The 20,937-nt window shown below is 42.7% G+C and overlaps 1 protein-coding gene across 3 annotated transcripts in view; it reads left to right on the top strand.

The window, feature by feature from the left end:
• grb10b (growth factor receptor-bound protein 10b) overlaps positions 1-20,937 on the top strand; it is an 88,165-nt gene that overhangs the window by 42,583 nt on the left and 24,645 nt on the right. For all 3 annotated transcript variants that reach the window (XM_030073529.1, XM_030073530.1, XM_030073528.1), the window contains exon 5: positions 4,262-4,406. In XM_030073529.1, the coding sequence (XP_029929389.1) occupies positions 4,262-4,406 (145 nt within the window). The remainder of the gene's footprint in view (positions 1-4,261; positions 4,407-20,937) is intronic.

Here is a 20,937-nt window from a genome sequence, read left to right as displayed (position 1 = left end):
ACAAATACATACAAATAGACATTATTGGAAACAGAATGCCATAATGAGTTGGGAGACCTTAGTAGGCACCACAGTGAAATCAATGACAAGTACCAGAATAAGAAACACAGAAGCGGCACCAAGTTAAAGTCCCTCTTCAGTGACCTCATGACCTCAGTTATTTCAAAACCCCTCCGGAAGCAGCTCATGTCAAAAAGAGATGTTCACTTATCTCCATCAGTCAGTCACCATGAGTTTCACCTCCAGGGACTTCAGACAAACTGTGCACATGATACATATATACATACATACATCCTTTATTCATCACCTTTAGGAAATTCAGGTGGCCAGCAGTTCACAGCACAATACACAACACAGCACAATACACAGCAGAATAAGTAGTGTGTAGTATGTATGCACAGGGTGGCACAAAGCCCTAATGCACTATTGCAATAGGTCCTATTCCATAAATACAGTGGCGGAAAAAAGTTTTCGGACACCTTTAAAATTTCACACAATCTCACAATCTCAAATGTTATCATGAAATATTTGTGGAAAAATGTTTTTTGTGTTTCAAAAGGTGTGGCTGCATTAGACAGATAGAAACAAATACAAATTATATTTTTTTGTTTATTGTTTACAAGAAAAACTAACAAAACTAAATTCTTGACAGTTTAATCTCTATCTTCAGGCGAGTTTCCTGCATTAGGTTCCTTGTTTTAGCCATTTTTGTGTCTGAAGAACTTTCAAATGTGCTGGCTTTATATAGACAAGAAGCTTGGCAACAAAAAATGTGTCTTTTAATAAAAAGCACGACCTTCATCACTGGTACCAAAATGACCCAATACTCAAAATTTCTTATGTATTTTATGGAACCAATCAATTTTTTTGGGGGGGGGGATTTGTTTAGTATTTTGGCTGTGTCTGTACTAAAAGAAATTGCACTTAAAGACCTAAGAGTGATTCTTAATGCAATATTTCACAAATGCATGGGGTGTCCGAAAACTTTTTTCCACCACTGTGGAATATATCTGCTAAGACTATAGATCAGGGGTGTCAAACTCGTGCCATGGAGGGCCAAGAGGCTGCAGGTTTTCATTCCAACCAAGAACTCCACCAGGTGATTTCACTGATTAGTCCCGCCTCTCTGTTTGGAGGTAGGGTGATCAGTGAAATCACCTGGTGGAGTTGTTGGTTGGAATGAAAACCTGCAGCCTCTTGGCCCTCCATGGCACGAGTTTGACACCCCTGCTATAGATCTTCTGGGATTTGGATATCATAATATCACAATACAGCATAAGTGTTGTCTTTTCTTCATTTTAATGTATAGGAATGCAGTTTTCTGAACTAATCACACCGTTTGCTGTTTTTTAGCTGCTTGGTCATCATATCCACAGGTGCTTTCATGAGGGTTTGACACTGAAGAGATTTTTGACATTCAGTCATTGCTACAATATCATCATAATATCGATACTGAGGTATCTGTTCAAAGATATTGTGATGGGGGTTTTTTTCCATATCTCCTAGTCCAGTCTTTAAATAAGCAGGTCATCTAAATTTTACATTTTGAATAGACTCCTGGTGCTGTCTGTGTAAATATTTCAGTGGATGATGTAACTGACCCAGCTTCTTGACATCCCAGCAGGTATACAGTATGTGCTAAATATGTCAGTGACCCATCATCACCCGAACACAAACACCTGGTGAATACGAGTCGGTCATGTGACATTTTTCTAACTTCATGAGCTGATGAGCACCACCTGAATACCGCATAAATATTTGGCTTAGTTGGTAAAATGGGAGCAACAACTAATTACAGACAGCTTGCACAAGCTGCCCAGGCCCCAGATTAACTTGGTGCACATATGAGACTCATTGCGATTGGTGGAGATAATCATGCAGCACTTCCTGGGATGGACTGTTTGGAGAAGAGTTTTGAAAACAACTAAAGGCATGAGGTTATGAGGCGGAGCCTTTAATGGTAACAAGGCAGCAACAAGGATGTCAAGATGACCCAAGTAGTTAAAGACACGTGTTTGCATTCATCCCTTTGCACTACACTGTTGCTAACCCTGCAGTGAAAGAGGAAGAAAAGAAATCACTTTATAATCGTTATATAACGAAGAAGTCACTGGAGGCTGGCCTTCCTAAGTGCCAAAGAGGCAACGTTGAGCGTGACGCAAAACAGCATCAAAAGACTTCTCAATATGATCACTAAATCTTTTACATTGCAAATGAAATAATAATTAATTGTTCATCTGCTGTCAAGGACTATTGTTCTTGAATATTATATAAATATCCTCCTGGTTGCTAAGCAATGCAAAAGTGAGTGGTGTTTTCCATCATGAATATTTATGTATTGAATTATTGAATGAATATTCAGATGAACTGTGCTGCAGTCAAATATGTGCGTTTATCAGGCATATTAGTCTGGAACAACTTGTTTTATAGTATATAGATGCACATATAGAGCATATGAGCATACACTCACAGATACACACACATACCAGGTAGCCCGGCACATATGTACACACAAAACACACATACAGCGTATACACACCTCTTTTCTCTCCCCATGTGCAAAAGAAGCTTTTAATCCATCATCCCTCTGCACCTTCTTGATAATTGAGACCAACATTTTGCCTGGCTCATTATCTGTAGCCCTTGACTTACCCACCGCCTCATCGTCACTCCTTCTTTGTCTCAAAGTACAACACCAGCGGGAGGAGAAAGTCAAAATTCTCTTTTATTTCAGCACTGAGTGCAGATGTCTCCCTAAGTTTGAGAGTAGTAACCCATACTCTCCCTAAGGCTGTTATTATATGCAAGCAGGCACTGGTACGCACACATGCAATGCACATGTACTTGTGCACGCACACATACACACGCCTGTGCATGCACATAGACACAGACATGCAGATACACAGCAGACTTGGTGTCGGCTCCCATTATTCTCCTCCTAAGTATTTGACAGAAATAGAGGAGGGATGATCAAGTAATGGAGTATTCTGTCTTATGGGCTCACACACACACACACACCACACAAACACACACACACACACACACACACACAGTCATGCAGTGAAGTTCTTATTATTCAGGGCTGACCTCTGGATAACCCTCTTCTCTAACTCAGATGGGACGACATCAAAAGGCCTGCTCCCTTTTGAACTCTCTGGGCTCTACAGAGAGATGGAGTTTGAGAAGGGGAGAGAGAGAAATTAAGAGTGAGAGTGAGAGAGAGTTAGAGAAACAGAGAGACTAAGATAGAGAGAACCTTCCGGTTTTATTCTTCTAGCTAGCCAGCTAGAAATTCACAGACGGGTCTGCCATAACTTTTTAAAATATATATACATATATATAATTAAATGCTGAAAAGTTTATGATCAACTGTCAAATCATCACTCCTCTTTCAGGCCATAAGCTTATATGTGCCTAATTTAAAGCTGCTTGAAAGTGATGTGTTGATTTAATATTGATGAGCGATGAATATTGCAGAAAATTAGCCAGTCGGCTGCTGGGGTCTGTGATTTCCACTTTCTGGGCGACTGTTCATTATGGGGAGATCAGACAGAAACAGACATGAGCCTGGGTGCTGTACAGCGATGCTTTATTAATACTAACTCTCTCTCTCCCCCACATTTTTCACACATGTCAGAAGGTCTCATCTCAGAATGCTCCTTAAGTTACACTCATTTTACTTTTCCAAAGGCAATTCCGGATCACGGCCTTGTTGATATTTTTGCCATAACACTTGTGCCACCTAACATCTTCAGTAGATCACTAATGAACTGAGACCTTTAGGAAACACAGTGTGCCATCTGTGGCTTGACTACACATTGAAATGACATCAATATTGTGATACAGAATGGGACTAAATAATAGCTGGGATTTTTGATATTGTAATATTGTGATATGCCGTCAGTGTACATGTTGTTTCTTGTTTCCTGGTTTTAAAAGCTGCATTACAAAAAAAGGGCTGCAATTTTATGAACTTATTACACTGTTGTAGTTCTATTATTTGCCTCTGCCTGCTTGGTTATTACATCCACATTATTAATGATTGTTTATCAAAAAAACTCATATGTAAATATCTTATGAAAGCACCATCAGTCATCCCTACAATATTGTCACAATTCTAATATCAAGGTATTTGTGAAATATATTCTGATTCTGTTTGATTTTGTCCATATCGCCCATCCTCCCCCTAGTTAAATTCTAACAAAGTACCTTAACTGCCTCCATAGTATGACTGTCCTTTTGCCATGTGTCCATCATCCAGGAGGTTGCAGGAAGAGGAGCAACAGTTGAGGACATCGTCTCTCCCGGCCATCCCCAACCCCTTCCCTGAGCTCTGCAGTCCAGCCAGCTCCCCTGTCCTCAGCCCTGGGTCCCTGCCCCCTGGAGATCCCTCTACTGGCAAATATGTAAGTCGGAGCCCCACAGAGGCATCACTGCCAGGCTGTGGAAACTTCATCTCACTCCATAAAGCCAACTTTCCAGGAACTGAGAAAAAAAATGTTTGATTTTATCCAGCAGTGCTCATGTTGACATAACGTTTTAGCATGTATTATAAGTACTTTGGTTTGGTTGCATTGGCCATGAAACATCGTCTGCGTATGGGACACTTTGTGAAACATCGTCGAGGGCATCCACATAAACCCATCTCTAAAAAGCAATAAAAAAAAACTGATCCAGATAAAAACAAAACAAAACGGATTCTTAGGTTTATGAGACTATACTCGTTACAAGGTCAGAAACGTGCATGAAATCTTTGACATAAAGTTTTAATGACAATTTTAATTGTCTTATACATACATGACTTGGACATATTTGTCTTAAGATTTAGTCTTTTTTTTTTTTTTTTTTTTTTTTTTTGAAGGATTCAGAGGTTAAGCATTGCTTAGTAGCTGTACTGGTCACTTGGACTGTCTGTTGGACATTAGCTTTAGGAATTTTCCATGCTCTACATATGCCCCCCTGTGTTAGTGACTCATCTAAGGCATGTTGGCTGTGATTGCTTACATGTGATGGCACTGTATAGTACTGTGTGTATGTGGGTGTGTGCGTGCGTGCGTGTACGTGTGCACGGGTTGGTGTGTTTTGGAAACTGTTCAACGGAAAGTGTAAGGAGGAGTGTGTGTGAGTGTGCGTGCGTTTGTGTGTGTTTGTGTGTGTGTGTGTGCGCATGTACACCTCCATACATGTCTGTGTGTAGTATGTGCGCCTGATTGTGCCTGCTTGTGTTCATGCATGTGGGTTGCACTCATATGTGGATACAAAGATGTAAGGACTAGTTTGTCTATTCCTGGAAACCAGAGTCCCTCCGTCGTCACTGTTAATGAGCTTCATATGGGGCAAGCCAGTGCTGGTTACAGTAACATACCAGTTTACAGTAATATGAGGGCGGACTATTTCTCATAAATACTGTCCCTGGCCCAGATCCTGTTCTGCTCTGGTTATGGCTCTTATGGTATAAGATCATAGACTGCAGTTTCAGTTTAGTCACCAGCCAAGATGTGAATTTAATATGAGCCGTGCTGCTCATTTGAACCCTGGCCCATAAATTAGCCAATGAATTGATAGACCTGAGAAATCCATTAAATGTTTAAACATCATCAGACAGTGAGACCTCTCTGGGAGCGGGGGAGTTGTGGGCTTGAATTACCGTCTGTGACATAAATTAGGCACTAGATCAGGAATCTAGGACTACCCCTTTGATGGCTGACTGTTATTTGAGCGTTTGGCCTTCGTGAGTGAGAAAGTTGTTTCTTTATCAGTGGGAGTGTCATGGGCTTGAATTACCGGCCGTGACATAAATTCAGCGCTAGATGGTAAATCTTGGCTCATACAGTAAATAGGTCAAATACTAAACGTCTCACTGAATGGTTTTGTGTTTTTCCTTGAATTACTAGCTGTGGCATAAATTTGGCTGTATATCACTGAAGCAGGAGTGACTGGTAAATATTCAGAAACCAAGTTATTAGTCAGAGTGACCTGCTCGGAATGGGAGTGTTGTTGGTTTTTGAATTCCCAGATGGCCCATTAAGAGTAACGTAAAGACCAGGAAGTGGACGGGGGGTTGGGGGGTGTGGGGTGCATATGGGGTAGGGGGAGCTACATCTGGTTTTGGATGGGGATCTTAATGCAAAAATGCACCCAAAAGCAGAATTTACATATTCCTGGAATTGTGCAGCTACGGGGCAATAACAAAAATAAGCGAAATTGTATGTAAATCATAAAGAAAGACTCACCTAACCTCTACCAACTTTCCTCTCAGGAGTCAGTCCAGTATATCTGGGCCTACTGCTTCTGTCTTTGACACTGATGGCAGTTATGGCACCACATCACAGCAACTCTCTTTCCAACATCCAGTCGGGAGCCAAGATGTTTAGCGAGCGTGGGGATTAATGGAGCAGGAAGGCTGTGAATTTTTTACTTTGAAGCAAAAAGAGGTGTCTGCGCGCTAACCTCATACAGAAATATTCAGGCTTTGCTCAGCATGACACTACACTTCAATATAACATTTCCTTCTTTTGAATTTGATTTTAAGTGGAGACGTGAACAACTTGAACAACTTTTTTTTTTTTTTTTTTTTTACATCCACTCATCCTTCTAATAAGCAATGTTGTGCGAGTTTGCTTCAGTCAAAACAGGTGTGTTATTGTATCACTGTCGGTATTATTCATGGGTGATTTATAAAGGAAGGGTGGAACAGGGAGGGAAGAATCTAGTTTTGCAGTTTTTCATACGCTGTAAATAGTTTCTAGATAGAGGGAGAACTGAATGTTTTTACTGGTTTTATTCTGCATGGACCACCAACCTTTTGCAATGAAGAGGCATTGTTGAGAAAGAGCCATGGAAAATTGAATTCCTTTTGTGTGTGCGTGCGCGTTGTGTTTGTGCATGTGTGTATGTACAGTGCACACGGTGCGCACTCGTGTGAACTTGTGCATGTGTGGTGCGCACGCATCCATGCATATGCGTGCATGTGTTTGTTGCCGGGGTGCATGTGCGTGTTTGCACTCACGTCTGCGTGTTTGTCTTTGTGAGTTCTGTAAACTATTTACAGCATTGGCAATGTCTGTCCATTGTGATGGCAATGGAAAGTATGTCTCATTGTGGTTGTTCTTCGGTGGAAATTCAATTCAGCACCTTTCCACTGAAGAACCTCCTGCTGAGCCGTCTCATCACACACATGTGCCTCCTGGCTTGGGGTCCAGCTGTGCAGGCATGGGGAACGCTGCTTTCTTGCAATCACATATGCCTTCCCTTAGTGGTTCAGATCCTGTGAGGAGTGGGTGATTTGTTCAGGCCTTAACAAGAGGGACGCAGAGGAGGCAAATTGCTGCTCCTGGGCTCCCTGACCCCTGTACCACTGACCCCTGACCTTGAATATCTGAAACATATGTGCTCTGTTTTGTGCATGTCTCTCATTTTTTGTCTGTCTTTATCAGTGTCTGTTCCTATCTCTCTTTGTCAGTTCATCCACCCATCTATCATCTATCATCTATCCTCTCCCTGCCCTCCAATCCCTCACTCAAGCCAGCCAGCCAGCTAGCAGCCAGCCAGCCAGCCTGCTGTTGAGAAGTTTCTGTGTTTAGTTTACTGAATTTTCCGAGCTCCGGGCACTTTCTGACAGACTCTCATACTTCTGTCCCGCCATTGCGCCTTGCCTCACTCCATGGCCCCCGTGCAGGAGTCATGTGAACGCAGCTCAGTCTGCCAGGGATCACTGCACAATCTGTTTGACATGGCCTTATGATTCCCAATTACTTCTTGCCGGGCTCGTCATTCTGGTAAATTTGCCATTGGCCCCACTGTTGTAACCACTGGCCCGCTGGGAGCGTAGCATTCAGCTACTAGTGCACAAGGATTCATTCAAATGGATATGTGTCATTACAGCATAATGACCATGCCAGGGGAGCAGTCTGTACAGTCAGATCCAGTACTGGTTACAGTGGCATGCATTCACTGTCTAGGGATGAACCTAGACTAAAAAAGCAAGGTAAACTGACTCGTCACATGACTCATGACTTCACTTTCTATGGTACCAAGGGTTTTATATTTAGTAACATAAATGCTTGCATGAGTGATTAAAGCTTCCAATAACTCTTAATGAATTTAGCAATCTAAATCTAATCTACCTGTAGAGTATGCACAGCTATATCTTATTTTTTCATTAAAGTAATGAATAAGTACAATGTCCTGCCTGTGTTATATTCCAGTTGGAGAAAAAGATGAAGAGGTCTCTCCTTATCATCACAAGATCCTGCCTGAGAGTCATCATGTAATCTCATCACATTTAGTTTCACAGTTTTCATATCAAAAAAGTAATCCACTCAGTTACTCAAAGTCCCAGGTTATGGAAACCTGACTGCTCACTCTTAGAAATGGAAAATGAGATCTTGACGGCGCCATTTCTCAGGAGCAAGTGACAACATCACATAGGCCAGCTGCTAATAGACGGTGCTCTTCAAGTCACTCTTTTGACGCATGAAATTCTGAAACATACCTGCTCAAATGGGCAAAAATGCATTTTCACATTTGGGCAGGTTGTGCACTGGCGTTAAACTAGGAAGCTGCCATCTGTAAGCACCTGATCAATTGGTAATTTGGGTGTCAGAGTTTGGCACATGACGTCTGATCCCTGTTCACGATTATACTACAGCTGCTTAAAGAAAATTTCAGGATTTATGTTCATCTTTCTACATAGAGTCACATTAATACAGCTTAACTTTGGCTGCTCTTCAGGCCAATTAGCAGATAGTGCAGCCACTGTACAGGACAGAGAAAACCAGGTCAACATATGTAAACCGTGGCATAGGCAGAAACTATAGGAGGCCATAGAAAGGGGGGAGCAGTTAGCCAGGAAATCCATTGAGCGCACATTTTCACTGTTTAGGTTCTTGACAGCCTGTCCTGAGTAGTGCAACAGAGAGCACTGTTACATCGTGACTTGGACACTGTGTTCCCATAACGGCTCCAGTAGTTCTTAGCAGGAGAATACTGATTTGAGCACTGGGTTGCCAGGATTTGTTGGATTTTGTGTACTTGAACTGGATGTCCTGCACATTGATGTAGCACACCCTGCTATATGTTGTAGCTGTATCCCATCCTCTGTCTCTCGGCCTCTGCGTCTGCCTCTCATTATCCCTCTAGCTGTCTGCCTCTCTCTAGTTCTTGGCTTATATCCGTGTTTGTCTTTCTGTCTGTCACATGCATTTGTCAGTCTATTTCCTCCCAACTTTTAATTCAGTTCAGATCCTTGTTGAACTTTGGGAAGAGGGACAAAGCAATATGTATAATAACATATGAGCTCAAAGTAATACCTTGATGCTTATTTACATGGGATGAGCCAAGATGCTTAAAATATCGCATTGTGCCAGACGAGCAGTGGAGGTGTGGTTGGCGCAGCTCGCCACTCTTAGCAAATGGGCTGTTACAGCTCGGTGCCAGCATTGTTGTCTAGTTGCATAAGTTGGAATAACAGTTAATGCTGCATCATGCAGGCTGCAGTCAGCAATACTTTAGTATCTATTTATGCTTTTTAGCATTACCAAATAATTAATTCTTTTCATTGCACAGCCTGTTGACAGTGGAGATAGCTGAATATCTAAACATTTACATGGCTACCATAATCATCATGACAGGCTAACAAACACACCAAACAGATGTCAAGATTTGGTTTACGAGTGATCTAAAAATACGAGTGATAGATCTTTTTCCTGTTTTTCCATGCAGACCAATCTCTGTGTATCTAGTGTAAACAGTGTAAAAAAGACTACATTGAAGTATGCTAAGAAGCACCGGAGCTGTGTCTGTGTAGAGCAGTTCCCTTCACTAGTGGAAGGTTAACCCGTCATTTGTATCCAAGCGAAGACTATTAAAGAATACACCTCTGCAATTATGATTTGTGGCGGTGCATATGGCACATGTGATGTTCCAGTACATATCTTATATTAAATGAATACTAAAAAGGCACATTTGCATGTTCAGACTAATATATGTGGTTACAGGTAATAATGGATAACTGCATGTGCTACACTTCCATACATGCTGATGAATCTGATATAATCACTTGCTGCAATGTATATTTGAGTGCCTAGACATATTTTTATATTTGCTTGCATATCTGCTGAATAAAGTCGGCATATCTTTTATTTATTCTCTGTAATATATCAGCTATGTTCAGCAGGTGAGCTAAGTTGTATTGTTGTGTATTGCAGTCCTTGTATTCTCTTTTGTCTTATTCTCATCTGGATCTTTGCTGCTGCTGCTCTGACTCACGCTCACCATAAGAATAGAATCTGATGAGAACAATAAAGATCACTTCACATACTTTTAGTGACATTACTAATCTCTGCATGGCTTTGCTTCTGGCTGCTTTGAGGAATCCTCAAAGGTGGGATTGCTCTATTTCAAATTATTATCATAAAAGCTAATAGTGTCAAATGCCATGTGAGCTGAGGTATAATCTGAATGATGGGCTGCAATCTGCTCAACATTGGCTACTGAAAAGAAGGATATAGTAGGCTATTTAAAAAAAAAAGGTATTAGTGTCCTGAGCTGCCTTCTATCTCAGCACAGGAATCATGCCAGCTGCTTAAAATGAATCTTTATGAAGTTGAATTAAATAACGCTCAGCTTGTGTAAGGCTGTAAATGCTTATTGAGAGGAATGGGCGGTTCTATCAGCTTTTACTCGGTGACTCAGTCCGGGCAAGGAGGGAAGTAAGCAGAGACGTATGATGTCGTAGAGTGAGAGAGACAGACAGCATCCTGTCTCCTTTCACATCTCAGCGTGGGATTCCCACTCGTGGCAGAAAAGACTCTTTAATGTTGTTACTATAAGATCATTATGCATGCTGAACTGCAGCAGAGCATCGGTGTTGCATCTTCTCATGTCCCAGCTGCTTCAATACCCATAACCGCACTCCATACTGCTGACTGAAAGGAAGGAAGTTTTCATATAAGTAAATTTGCCAATGCTTGTCATGACTGAGAGATGTTGCCAGGATTAACACTTAAATGCAATAAACAGGGTATTAATGATGACGTCAGATATCCATCCCTTACTTGTTGCTGAAAAGAAGTTAGTTGGACTAAAATAAGATACACCCACCGTATAAATGGCGGGTATCGTTCCATCACTCGTCTCAGCTCTCTCAACGCTGAAGCATGGCATTCCCTGGCTGGCTCCTTCCTGAATGTTGGAAATACTCTGGGTCAAAGGGCAATTTTTTCCACTGTAAACACAGCAGAATGGAATGCTGCCGATGCCCAAGCTATTGGCCTAAGTGTGTGGGAATGTAGCCGCTCGCGCTGCCTCTCCCTGGTGGGCGTGCGTGTGTGCATGTGTTTTAAAACGTAGGTATGTCCGTATGTGCCTGTATTTCTGTGCGTTTGCATGGCGTTTACAGTGTGTGCGGTGGCGTGTATGCGGTTTGCCTGTGCGTGCGTGCGCGCGCGTGTGTGTGCGTGTATGTTCTGCTTCTCATTCTTCGACTGATATGTTCTGCAGGCAGGCGCTGTGCGGAGATCAAAGGTGAGAGAGTGCCAGAAATCTGCTGGCTCACTCCTCGAGCAGCCAGCCTGCTTTTAAATGGCTCTTAAAGTGAAACACAAAACATACACACGCACAGACACTTGCCTGCATTGTGTAATCACTGGCTAGTTGCACTGTATATGTTTGTGGTGTGTGTGTGTGTGTGTGTGCATGCGTATGTGTGTGTGATTTGCTCTGTTTATGCCATTTGGTTTGTTTATGGCTTTGTGATTATTTGTAGCTGATGTGGATATAAATATAGCGTTCAAAAGGGGGGGTTTTTTGAGCTTGTGCGTGCGTGCATCCATGTGTGTATATTTAATGCATGCCTGCTTGTTGGCCTTATTATTCCTACCATTACATCTCGTCATTTTACATCTTGCCATCAACACACACACACACACACACACGCGCGCCTGTTATCTGATGCTCTTTGTGGCTGAGGTCTAGAGAGCATGCAGACGTTACAGTAAACCTTTGTCAGCATATATCGTCTGTCCCCGCTGTCTCTCTCTCTCTCTCTCTCTGTCAAGCAGACACACGCATATTAACATATACACGAATACACACATGTGCCACTGACTGAGTGAGTGGATTTGCAGCATTCAGCGCTGTGAAATACAAATTGTTTGGCTGCTGTTGAACAAATACTGCTTGGGGAGGAGCCAGGCAGGTTGCGGTTGAGTCTGGAACATCTCATGTGTCAGGGCCATATTTATCCCCCCTCTGCTAAATGGAAACATGCCTAGACCTGCTAGCTAGACCTGTTACCACGACGCTGCCGCAAAAGCGTAAACACACGCGCGTGCACACGCTGACACACGTACACAAACACACTCACATATACAGACAAAGCCGGGTGTCCATCAAGTAGATGTTGAAGTTGATAAAACTTCCCTAAGATTGCAAAAAGTGTTCACTCTCACTCGCTTGAGGTGGGGATTTTATGTTTTATGTGATGGGATAAATTAGATTTTTTTTTTTGTACAGTGACAGATGCAAAGCACTAATTGCCATACGAATGGTTTCACCACATGTTAATTAAAAAGTAATTTTGGACATGTTGTAATGTTGCCTGTGAAATATCTGTTCCCCACAACCTCCCAGATAAGTCACGCATGCTGCCTCTGCCATGTTTAAGGACCCACAGTAGTTGTATGGAGATGAATATTACTCTATACATTTTTTTTTTTTTTTGGATGTCTGTCTTTTCTGTGTGTGTTTTCCTTGGTTTACCCTGTTTTTGCTGTGTTTCTGTGTGAGCCTCCTGTGTTCCTGATCTGTGTTTGCCCTGCACACCTGCCCTGCATTGTCTTGTTAGCCCTGCCCTGTTGTTACCGGCTCACCTGGCCTCTCCTCGCCTGTTCCCCTGTCCACCACACGTCGGCTCAATTGTATTGAAGATCAGCTCTCTGTTCTGTCTTTTGCCAGTTCTTTTTTCATCTATGATTTTGATTCCTGCTCCCCGCCTGTTGTTTGCTCATGTTCCCTCATGATTACCTCCACTCCTTGCTGACCTGTTCCTCAGTAAGACTTGAAAATCTCAGCTTTGCCTACCTGGTGTGCATTTGGGTCCACTTGACTGTTCTCCCCGTGACAATTAGAGGCCATTAAGTAAGAGACAAAGTACAGCCAGCCATCACAAAATGAGCCTTGACAGGGTGAGTAATGGCTGTTTCGCAGGGGCTCATTTTGCAATAATGACCCTGTATATTACCCCACTCATTGCACAGCTATTTACCAAATACGTTAATAATTTGACACAAAAGCCCCTTCTAAAAATAGCTCTGCAGGACTGTAACCACAGAACTGCCAATAGCCAGTGTCCACGGGCTATGTTGTAGCAGAACTGTGACCACAGAAACTCAAACAAATCTGTAAGATCACCATTCAGCCTCTAACCATGCAGGAATCAAACTTTTACTTGCTCTCCTGTGCTTTCCTGCAGTAATTAAGGAGGAGTGTCCTTGAGAGAAGCTGTCGCTGGATACAGCAGATTTCAACGAGGGTTGAAAAATTTAAAATCTTTGTGAAAGGCTCTTCTTTAAAAGATGGCAAGGTTTTGATGTTTCATTTCAGTTCAAGTAAAATACAAAATTCCAAATTGTGCCTGCTGCAGGTTTAATTTGATTAGATATCAGCAAACCTGACCGGACATGGGAACGTGTTTATTGGCCAAGCAGAATGTAACAAAGTCATGTAACAAAGAACAGTAACATCCGATTAAAATACATTTTAAAACATTCTTTTTCATTTTTTCTGTTTGATGTGACTTTTTGACATTCAGGAAACCTATCAATTTGCATCATTGAAACACATCTAATTCTAACGGCATCCAGTTCACATTTCGCTTTTTGCAGCGTTTCAAACGTTTGCATTAAGTCGCCAGTGTTATGGAAAAGCAGACGCACGGTTTATGATTTTATTCACATATTTGTGGATTTAATGGAATGTGAATGCACACAGATCTGTGTTTGTGTGTGAGATGGAGGGGATTTTTCACATTTGATGATGAATCGGTCTGCAGGACTGTGTCGGATCCAGTGAAAGCACAAAGCAGTTCACTATGGCTCTCCAGAATGTGAGAGGGGTTTTTCTTAAGTGAGCTGCAGTTCAAATAGTTCACCAAGGTAATCATAGAAAATCACGGCTCTCAAAAGTCAGACGTAGCAGAATGCAGCACAGGTAGTGCAGAATTTAATCCAGAAACGATCAAATGTTCTGTCAGGGGAGTGTGCCTCTGGACACCCGGGGCATGTGGGGGATGATACATCTTTAACTGTCCTTCCTCCCCCACTCGTCACAGTAAGGGCGGGGTGGGGGTGGGGGTGGGGGTCGGTGGGTTGGGGGGGTATTAGGTGCAGTAAGATTAGAAGCCACAACTCTCACCCAGTTACCGGCCAGGATCCCATCACTCTTCCAGCTAATGGGAATCCCTGACAGTATTTTATCTCTGGAGTGCCTGGTCACCGTTCACAGCCCTGAATTAGAAGAGAGCCGGATTATAAATAGGCCTGTGATACCTGTGTGGTTCTGGGTATATGACCCACTTTAGCGCTCTAAATATAGCCTGCTGAATTAGGGTAAATTCTAGAGGAGTCGACGAGTCTCCAGCGCCAAATACAATATGCCTTCACGGTGAGCGCACAAGGCTTTGCGGGGGGTTTGGGAGTCAGGTCACCTCTTAATTCATCAGTGGATAATGACAGGCAAGAAGGACAGAGACAGAGTAGCAACATCGACGTGGGTCAAAGGTCAAAAACTGAACTTGAAGCCACAGTATTATGAGCAGAGGAGGTTCACAATAGTCTTCTTATAAATGGATCGTGGCTGTAGAACGCCTCGCAATGATTTAGATTATGTGCGTCAGATTTATCTATTTGCATTGCTACATTTCATAAGGCCAAGCAGCGCTCAGTGGGAAAACCCAGATTTTCTCTGTGATAATGTCATGTAGGCTGTAGATCATCACTGTCATGTCAAAGTTTCTCAAACACACATTAAGGTGAAGTGGGATTATTTCTTGCACTGGGCCAGTTTTAGTGTGCATGTGTGTGTGTGTGCCCTAATGGACATCTGTGTGCTTGAACGCAGGTGTGTGTGCTTGTGTGGAGGTTCCTTTGAGTGTGTGTGTGTGTGTGTGGACTCCACAAAGAGTGCAATGTGTTGCTGCCTGCAGGCGCTTCATCTGGCCAGAGCAGAACAGAGCTGCTGGACTCATGTAGGTCATGAAGACTGCATCTCTCTCTCTCTCTCTCTCTCTCTCTCTCTCCCTAGTTGTGTCCCATTTCCTCACCCTTTTTCTGCCCCCTCTCGACTTCCCCTGTCCTCTTTGTTTTTTTATCCTTTTTGCCTCTCTCTTCTTTCTCTCCCCCTTCTCTCTCTCTCTCTCTCTCTCTCTCTCTCTCTCTCTCTCTCACTCACTCACTCACTCTCTCTCTCTCTCTCTCTCTCTCTCTCAGGGAAAGTAGGACAGCTCAGATTTCTGGAGCTGTACACTGAGAAATGAAGGGAAAGGAGGGAAGAAAGAAGAGTAACAGGGGAGAACAGAAAGTGAGGAAAAGAAAAAGTATTAACTTGAAAAAACAGTTAATGATGCAATAAGTTATTTCCTAAATGTAATATATTACCTAGTGCTCTGTAGTGAGTGAGTTTGTTACAGCATTACTTTTAGTGAAGAGTAATGAACTGCATCATCTCTTCATGTAGTATATACAACTAGAACTGAGCTACAGCCTAAACTTGTTAGCCGCTCCACTTTTAAAACACATTACTGTCTTCTTTTTGAAGTTTATTTTTGAACTTCTTTCAAGTAACAACCAGAGATTAAAGGGACACTTTCAATGGACGTTGAATGAAAGACAAGCTCAACACAGCTCAGTGCGAAAGGTTGAGAGAGAAGACAAGAAGGAAACTAAGATTAATAAAATTTGCTGCTTAGTTTCATCAATGCTCCTCATCAGTGCTCCTCATCAATGCTCCTGGTGGCATCTGAGTTCGGGTTAGACATAAACTGGTTATGGTTAAGTAAACGGTTAGGGGTTGGGTTAGGCTCACCACAATGAGTGGAAGTCAACGCAGTGTCCCAACAGGGATAGCTATGCAAACTTGCTTGTGTGTGTGTGTGTGTGTGTGTGTGTGTGTGTGTGTGTGTAGCCTGGCAATAATAAACTATGCTTGTAAAAATTGACAACCACAGATGATGACCCTTCTTCACAGCAGTAGTAGTGTTCAGACAATTAATAAAACTTAGTTTAATTAAGGATAAAAATTAAAAAAGAAAAAGAAATGAGATGAAAAGTACAGCATTAGGATGTGGAAATATTTTTCAGAATTAATTTTAAATCAATTTGATGCTTTGAAGGCACAACAATTGTATTGCCAATGAATATTAGATTAGAGAAAAAAAACATTTGCCCTATTTAATGTGACTTCCAGTATAGACCACACCCACTAACGGTCTACAAGTGCAAATACAGATGATTTTATTGGTTGAACAGATACAGATAATGATGTCTCTGCACACCCCTGTAACACAGTAATTTGCAAATGAAGCAACACGAGGGAGAATAGAAACCTCTTAATCTGCTCTGAAGATCCCATCTTTGAGCAGAAATCAGATAAGTGGCAGAGCTGCAATGCATGCTCAGGTTTAAGAGCGCACATCAACAAGTTATCCAGTTTCTTGCCTTAACCTGATTGCACATTTAAATGTAGTCAGCAAGAGGGAAAGAGAAAGAAAGAAGGAAAGAAAAAAGAAGGACAAATATACTAAGTGCAAAAAGGCAGAGGAAACTTGGAAAAGAGACAGATCAAAGTGTAGCTATGGCACTCAGCCTTCAGTGTTGATATTAGCTCGTGGAACAAGTTTGTTGTTTAAAAGGCCACCATCAGATGAAATACTGAATGGAGGCAGACGGGCAATCTGACTCAAATAGCTGGAATTGAAAATTGTGTTAAAAAAGAGAGAAGAGAGAGGGAGAGAGAGAGGGAGGGAGAGAGAGAGAGAACTAAAGAGAGGCGGAGAGACTGAAGAGACTGTGATCTTGGCATCTCCAGAGAAAACGCCTCATTATTTGGGACAGTTTGTACAGAACTGTGGCACGTACTGTATTCCTCTGAATGGGAAATCATTGTCTGTGGTTGCCTGCTACACTAGTAGTCCTCTTTATACTAATGGGACCCAGGGACCTTTAGATGTTCCTCTCTTCTCCCTTCCTCTTAGTTTTGTTATTGTTTTATAAGGTTCTGCTTTCACTGTCTGAGCTTCACTGGGGTCAGGCTTGTGACTTTTTTTTTTTTTTTTTTCAAGCTTAATGCCACTGAAGTCTTTATTACAGTGTTGCAGTCATGTAGGTTTCACAAGATGATGATGATAATCTGCTGTTTTGTAAGAGCTTCAGTTAAATGTAGAAATGCAAAAAAAAAAAAAAAAAACTGGTCAGATGCATGGCCTACAGCAAACATGTCTAGTCTCTGTCGTTCAGTGTCCCGGACAGAGATGGGTGGTCTGGACCTCACCTAGCGGAGCGGGTCCCACACTACACCACCGACACTGCTTGCCGTACAACCGATGGACCAATTCCAGTGTGTTGCCAAAATCTTGCCGATGATGTCATCCTTTGTTCACCCAATCGCAGTTCCCTCCCCTCCTCCCCTTTCCTCCCTGTAATAGGACAATGGCTCCAAATCAGCAGTGGCCTGAAAGGACATTTGCTGCCCAGGATCTATAATCAGCCCTGATGCACAGTTAAGCGCCACCCGCCGTTTTACCCCTGTTGGGGAAACATTTGGCTCTTTGCGGGCTGTCTCTCCATTGAGAGAGGAGAGAAGATTGTTGCATTGTTGCATAAGCTTAACTAGGTTGCCAGAAATAAGTGTGTTACCTTACATTGTGCATGTGCAAACAAGCAGGATGCAGAATATATGGATGGTTTTTTTTTTTCAACTATAAACTAACATATATTGCTCTGTTGCAGGAGTCAAATAAAAGATCATTAAAATAAGATGATCATTTTACCACTTTTAAAGAGCATTCAGCTGATCATAATGACCTGATGTTGCAAGAACTGGTGTGGAAGGGATTTTAAGGGGGTAACAAATTGTCATCTTGAAGTTAAATGACCCTGTTCAAAGCTTCTGTTCACATTTATTCATTTATTTTCTTGCCCAGGAGCATAATTCTCACTGCCATCACTGTGCTCAATTGAAAATCCCCACTTTTCCTTGATAACATAGAGACACTGCAGAGAGCAAATCCCTTTCCAGCTTCATTTGTGTGCTCTGTGAACACAGTTCAATAATAGAGCATAGATTTGATACAGTTTGACTCCTCTGAACATTTGACCTGCATTCGTGTTCTGCACTGCTAAATTTGACTGGGCTCGGCTCCAGAGTCTTCCAGCCTTCAACTTTCTGAGCCCGTATGGGTGGGCACTAAAAGATTCCTTTGTTTACAGACAGAACAGGCTCTGTGGGCTAACTAACTAACCAATATGGTCTGTTGCATGGGTGCACAGTTGCAGGGATGGCAGCGTGCCACCATACATGACTTTGTATTGTCAGTATGCGCTGGGAGTCTTTCCCTCCTCTGCTTCTCTCTCCATACATCTCCCTCTCCCTAGCATCCGCCCCCCTCCCTCTCCCTCACTCTCCCTCTCTCTGTCCCTCTGTCCGCCCACTAATTCCCTCTCTGCCTTCTTTTGCTGTGCTGAGCCCGGATAGGCCTCCATGTCTTGGGTCTTAATTTGACACGGTAATTGGATGACAAGGGATAGTTCACCGTCCCTTCCTCATGAGTCAGCAGAGTTTTCACAGCTAGCGCCTCCCAGTCCTGCAGACTACAGGCGCGGGGACGGCTGATTGTCCCAAGGCTCATTCTGGGTTTTGTGTCTCCAACTCATCACCCGGACCTCAGTGTCCCGGGACAGGCCAGACCACACACAGCAGCACGTTACAGCACATTAGGAGTTTTGTTTAACTGAGAAAATGGGCTCAGCTAAACATTGAAAACAGAGATAACCCACAATGAGGTGTACGTTAGAGGTTTTTTAATGCGCACCATGGAGGCCAAGAGCCACCCAAGACAAAGCAGAGGGAATGGATTGTTCTACTTACACAACTGACACTTAACAATAAAGAAAGGAAAAGATAATTTAGGGAGTGATCATGAAAATAAACTTTTTAAAGTCAGACAGCCCAGCAGCAGAGACAGTACCAGACAGCTGATTTGGCTACTGTTACCATGGATTTGCCAAAGTGAATTAAATATACAGTATAGCTACACAAAAACATAGACTAACACAGTTGGGTTTATTCAAGTGCCTTGAGAAAACTTTGAAAACTGCACAACCCTCAAGCCAATCAGAAGCATCTAGAGCATGGTATAATAGTAATTATTATTAAGGAATGATTGTGTTTTAATTATTGCTGAAAAGTAAATTACAACTACAGTTAGAAAGGCGGAGTTCGTAAAGATGATGCATTCTTAGCACAATTAAAAGCATAAAAAAATAGAAAAAATAAATGAACAAGCAAAAAAAATTAAAGCTATCCACATTTATTTCTCATTTTCTTCTGCTGGTTGGAAACGTCACCCATGTAATGTTTTATACCCTCTCGCACACTTAGCTCTTATTTATATCCTACTCCTTGTAATATTCTATTCTCTGCTTGCCGCCACAACCCAGATTCCCCACAGGGATCATAAAGTTTCATTCAATCTAAAAACTGCAGTTAACCATCATCATGGCGAGTGCAGTTCACAGATCTTCAGCTCTTCCCCCGACTGTAAAACCAGTCTGTTGTGTTAGCGACCTCCAGATGAATGGGGTGGAAAGTACTCTGCATGTCCCAGAAAGCAGTGTGTGAACTGTGTATTGCGAGGAATTTCCCTGTTGTTTGGATGTTCCAGGAAGAGCTGACATGAGCTCATATTTGACATCAGGCCACATTTGCATATGAATACATGGTGAGACCAGACTGGGGAGACAGACACTCTAAATTATGCAAGCGTTTTTTTTTTTTTTTTTCCTTGGATTCTTCAGGCCATCCTAAATGGGCAGCATTCATAATGCCTGTGTTCCCACTACATTACCTACATTGACTTTCCTTCCCCAGGTACTGAGCAATATGGAAACACAGCCCACATGTAATGGATCCTAATGTGTCTGTGGGCTTGTATGTCTAATGGCTAATAGTCTAAGAATTGTTATCTGCCCTAGGAAGTCTTATCTGATGTAATTGCTTGTAACATGTACGTAATACCAGTGGAACTATTTATAGAAGTCTCTCAGCAGCGAGATGGATGGGCGTGTACGTGTGCATGCACGTTTCACTTGTGCATCACGCTGTTCGTGTTCACTTTCTCTTTCTCCGTCTGTCCAGTGTCTGTACATTGCCGAGTGTGTATGCGTGTGCGCTTATCCGTGCATGTAGCCATCAGCCATCCCACCGTGCATGTGAACGGCGTGTGCACGCCTGACTGTGCGCGTGTGTGATGTGTGTGCGTGCTAAGTAGTGCGTCTGTGCGTGGGAGCGCAGCACATCTGTACCTGTCGGGGGGGGGGTGTATGTGTGAGTGAGCACGTCTGAGTGCCTGAGTGGCTGTGTGTGTGTGCACGTCTGAAGGTACGTGTGTGTGTGTGTGTGTGTGTGTGTGTGTGTGCTGCCTGAAGCTCTCAGTCTCTCCCCGGGGGATTACATCACAGGCCAGTTATCAGACCTGAGTCATCTGAGAGGTTGAGAGGCCCCTGCTCTGCTCTGCTCTGCTCTCTTCCACCGTCTAAATGAGGACACGCTTAAAAGCCTCAGAAGACATGAGGAGAGGGATTTTCTTTCTGTCTGTCTGTCTGTCTTTCTTTCTTTCTTCCCTTACTTCCTTCGCTCTCATCTCCGTCCTTTGTTTCACCC

The sequence above is a fragment of the Myripristis murdjan genome, chromosome 16 (assembly GCF_902150065.1).
Source record: "Myripristis murdjan chromosome 16, fMyrMur1.1, whole genome shotgun sequence".
NCBI classification, from domain to species: Eukaryota; Metazoa; Chordata; class Actinopteri; order Holocentriformes; family Holocentridae; genus Myripristis; species Myripristis murdjan.
This window is presented reverse-complemented; position numbering and strand designations above follow the sequence as displayed.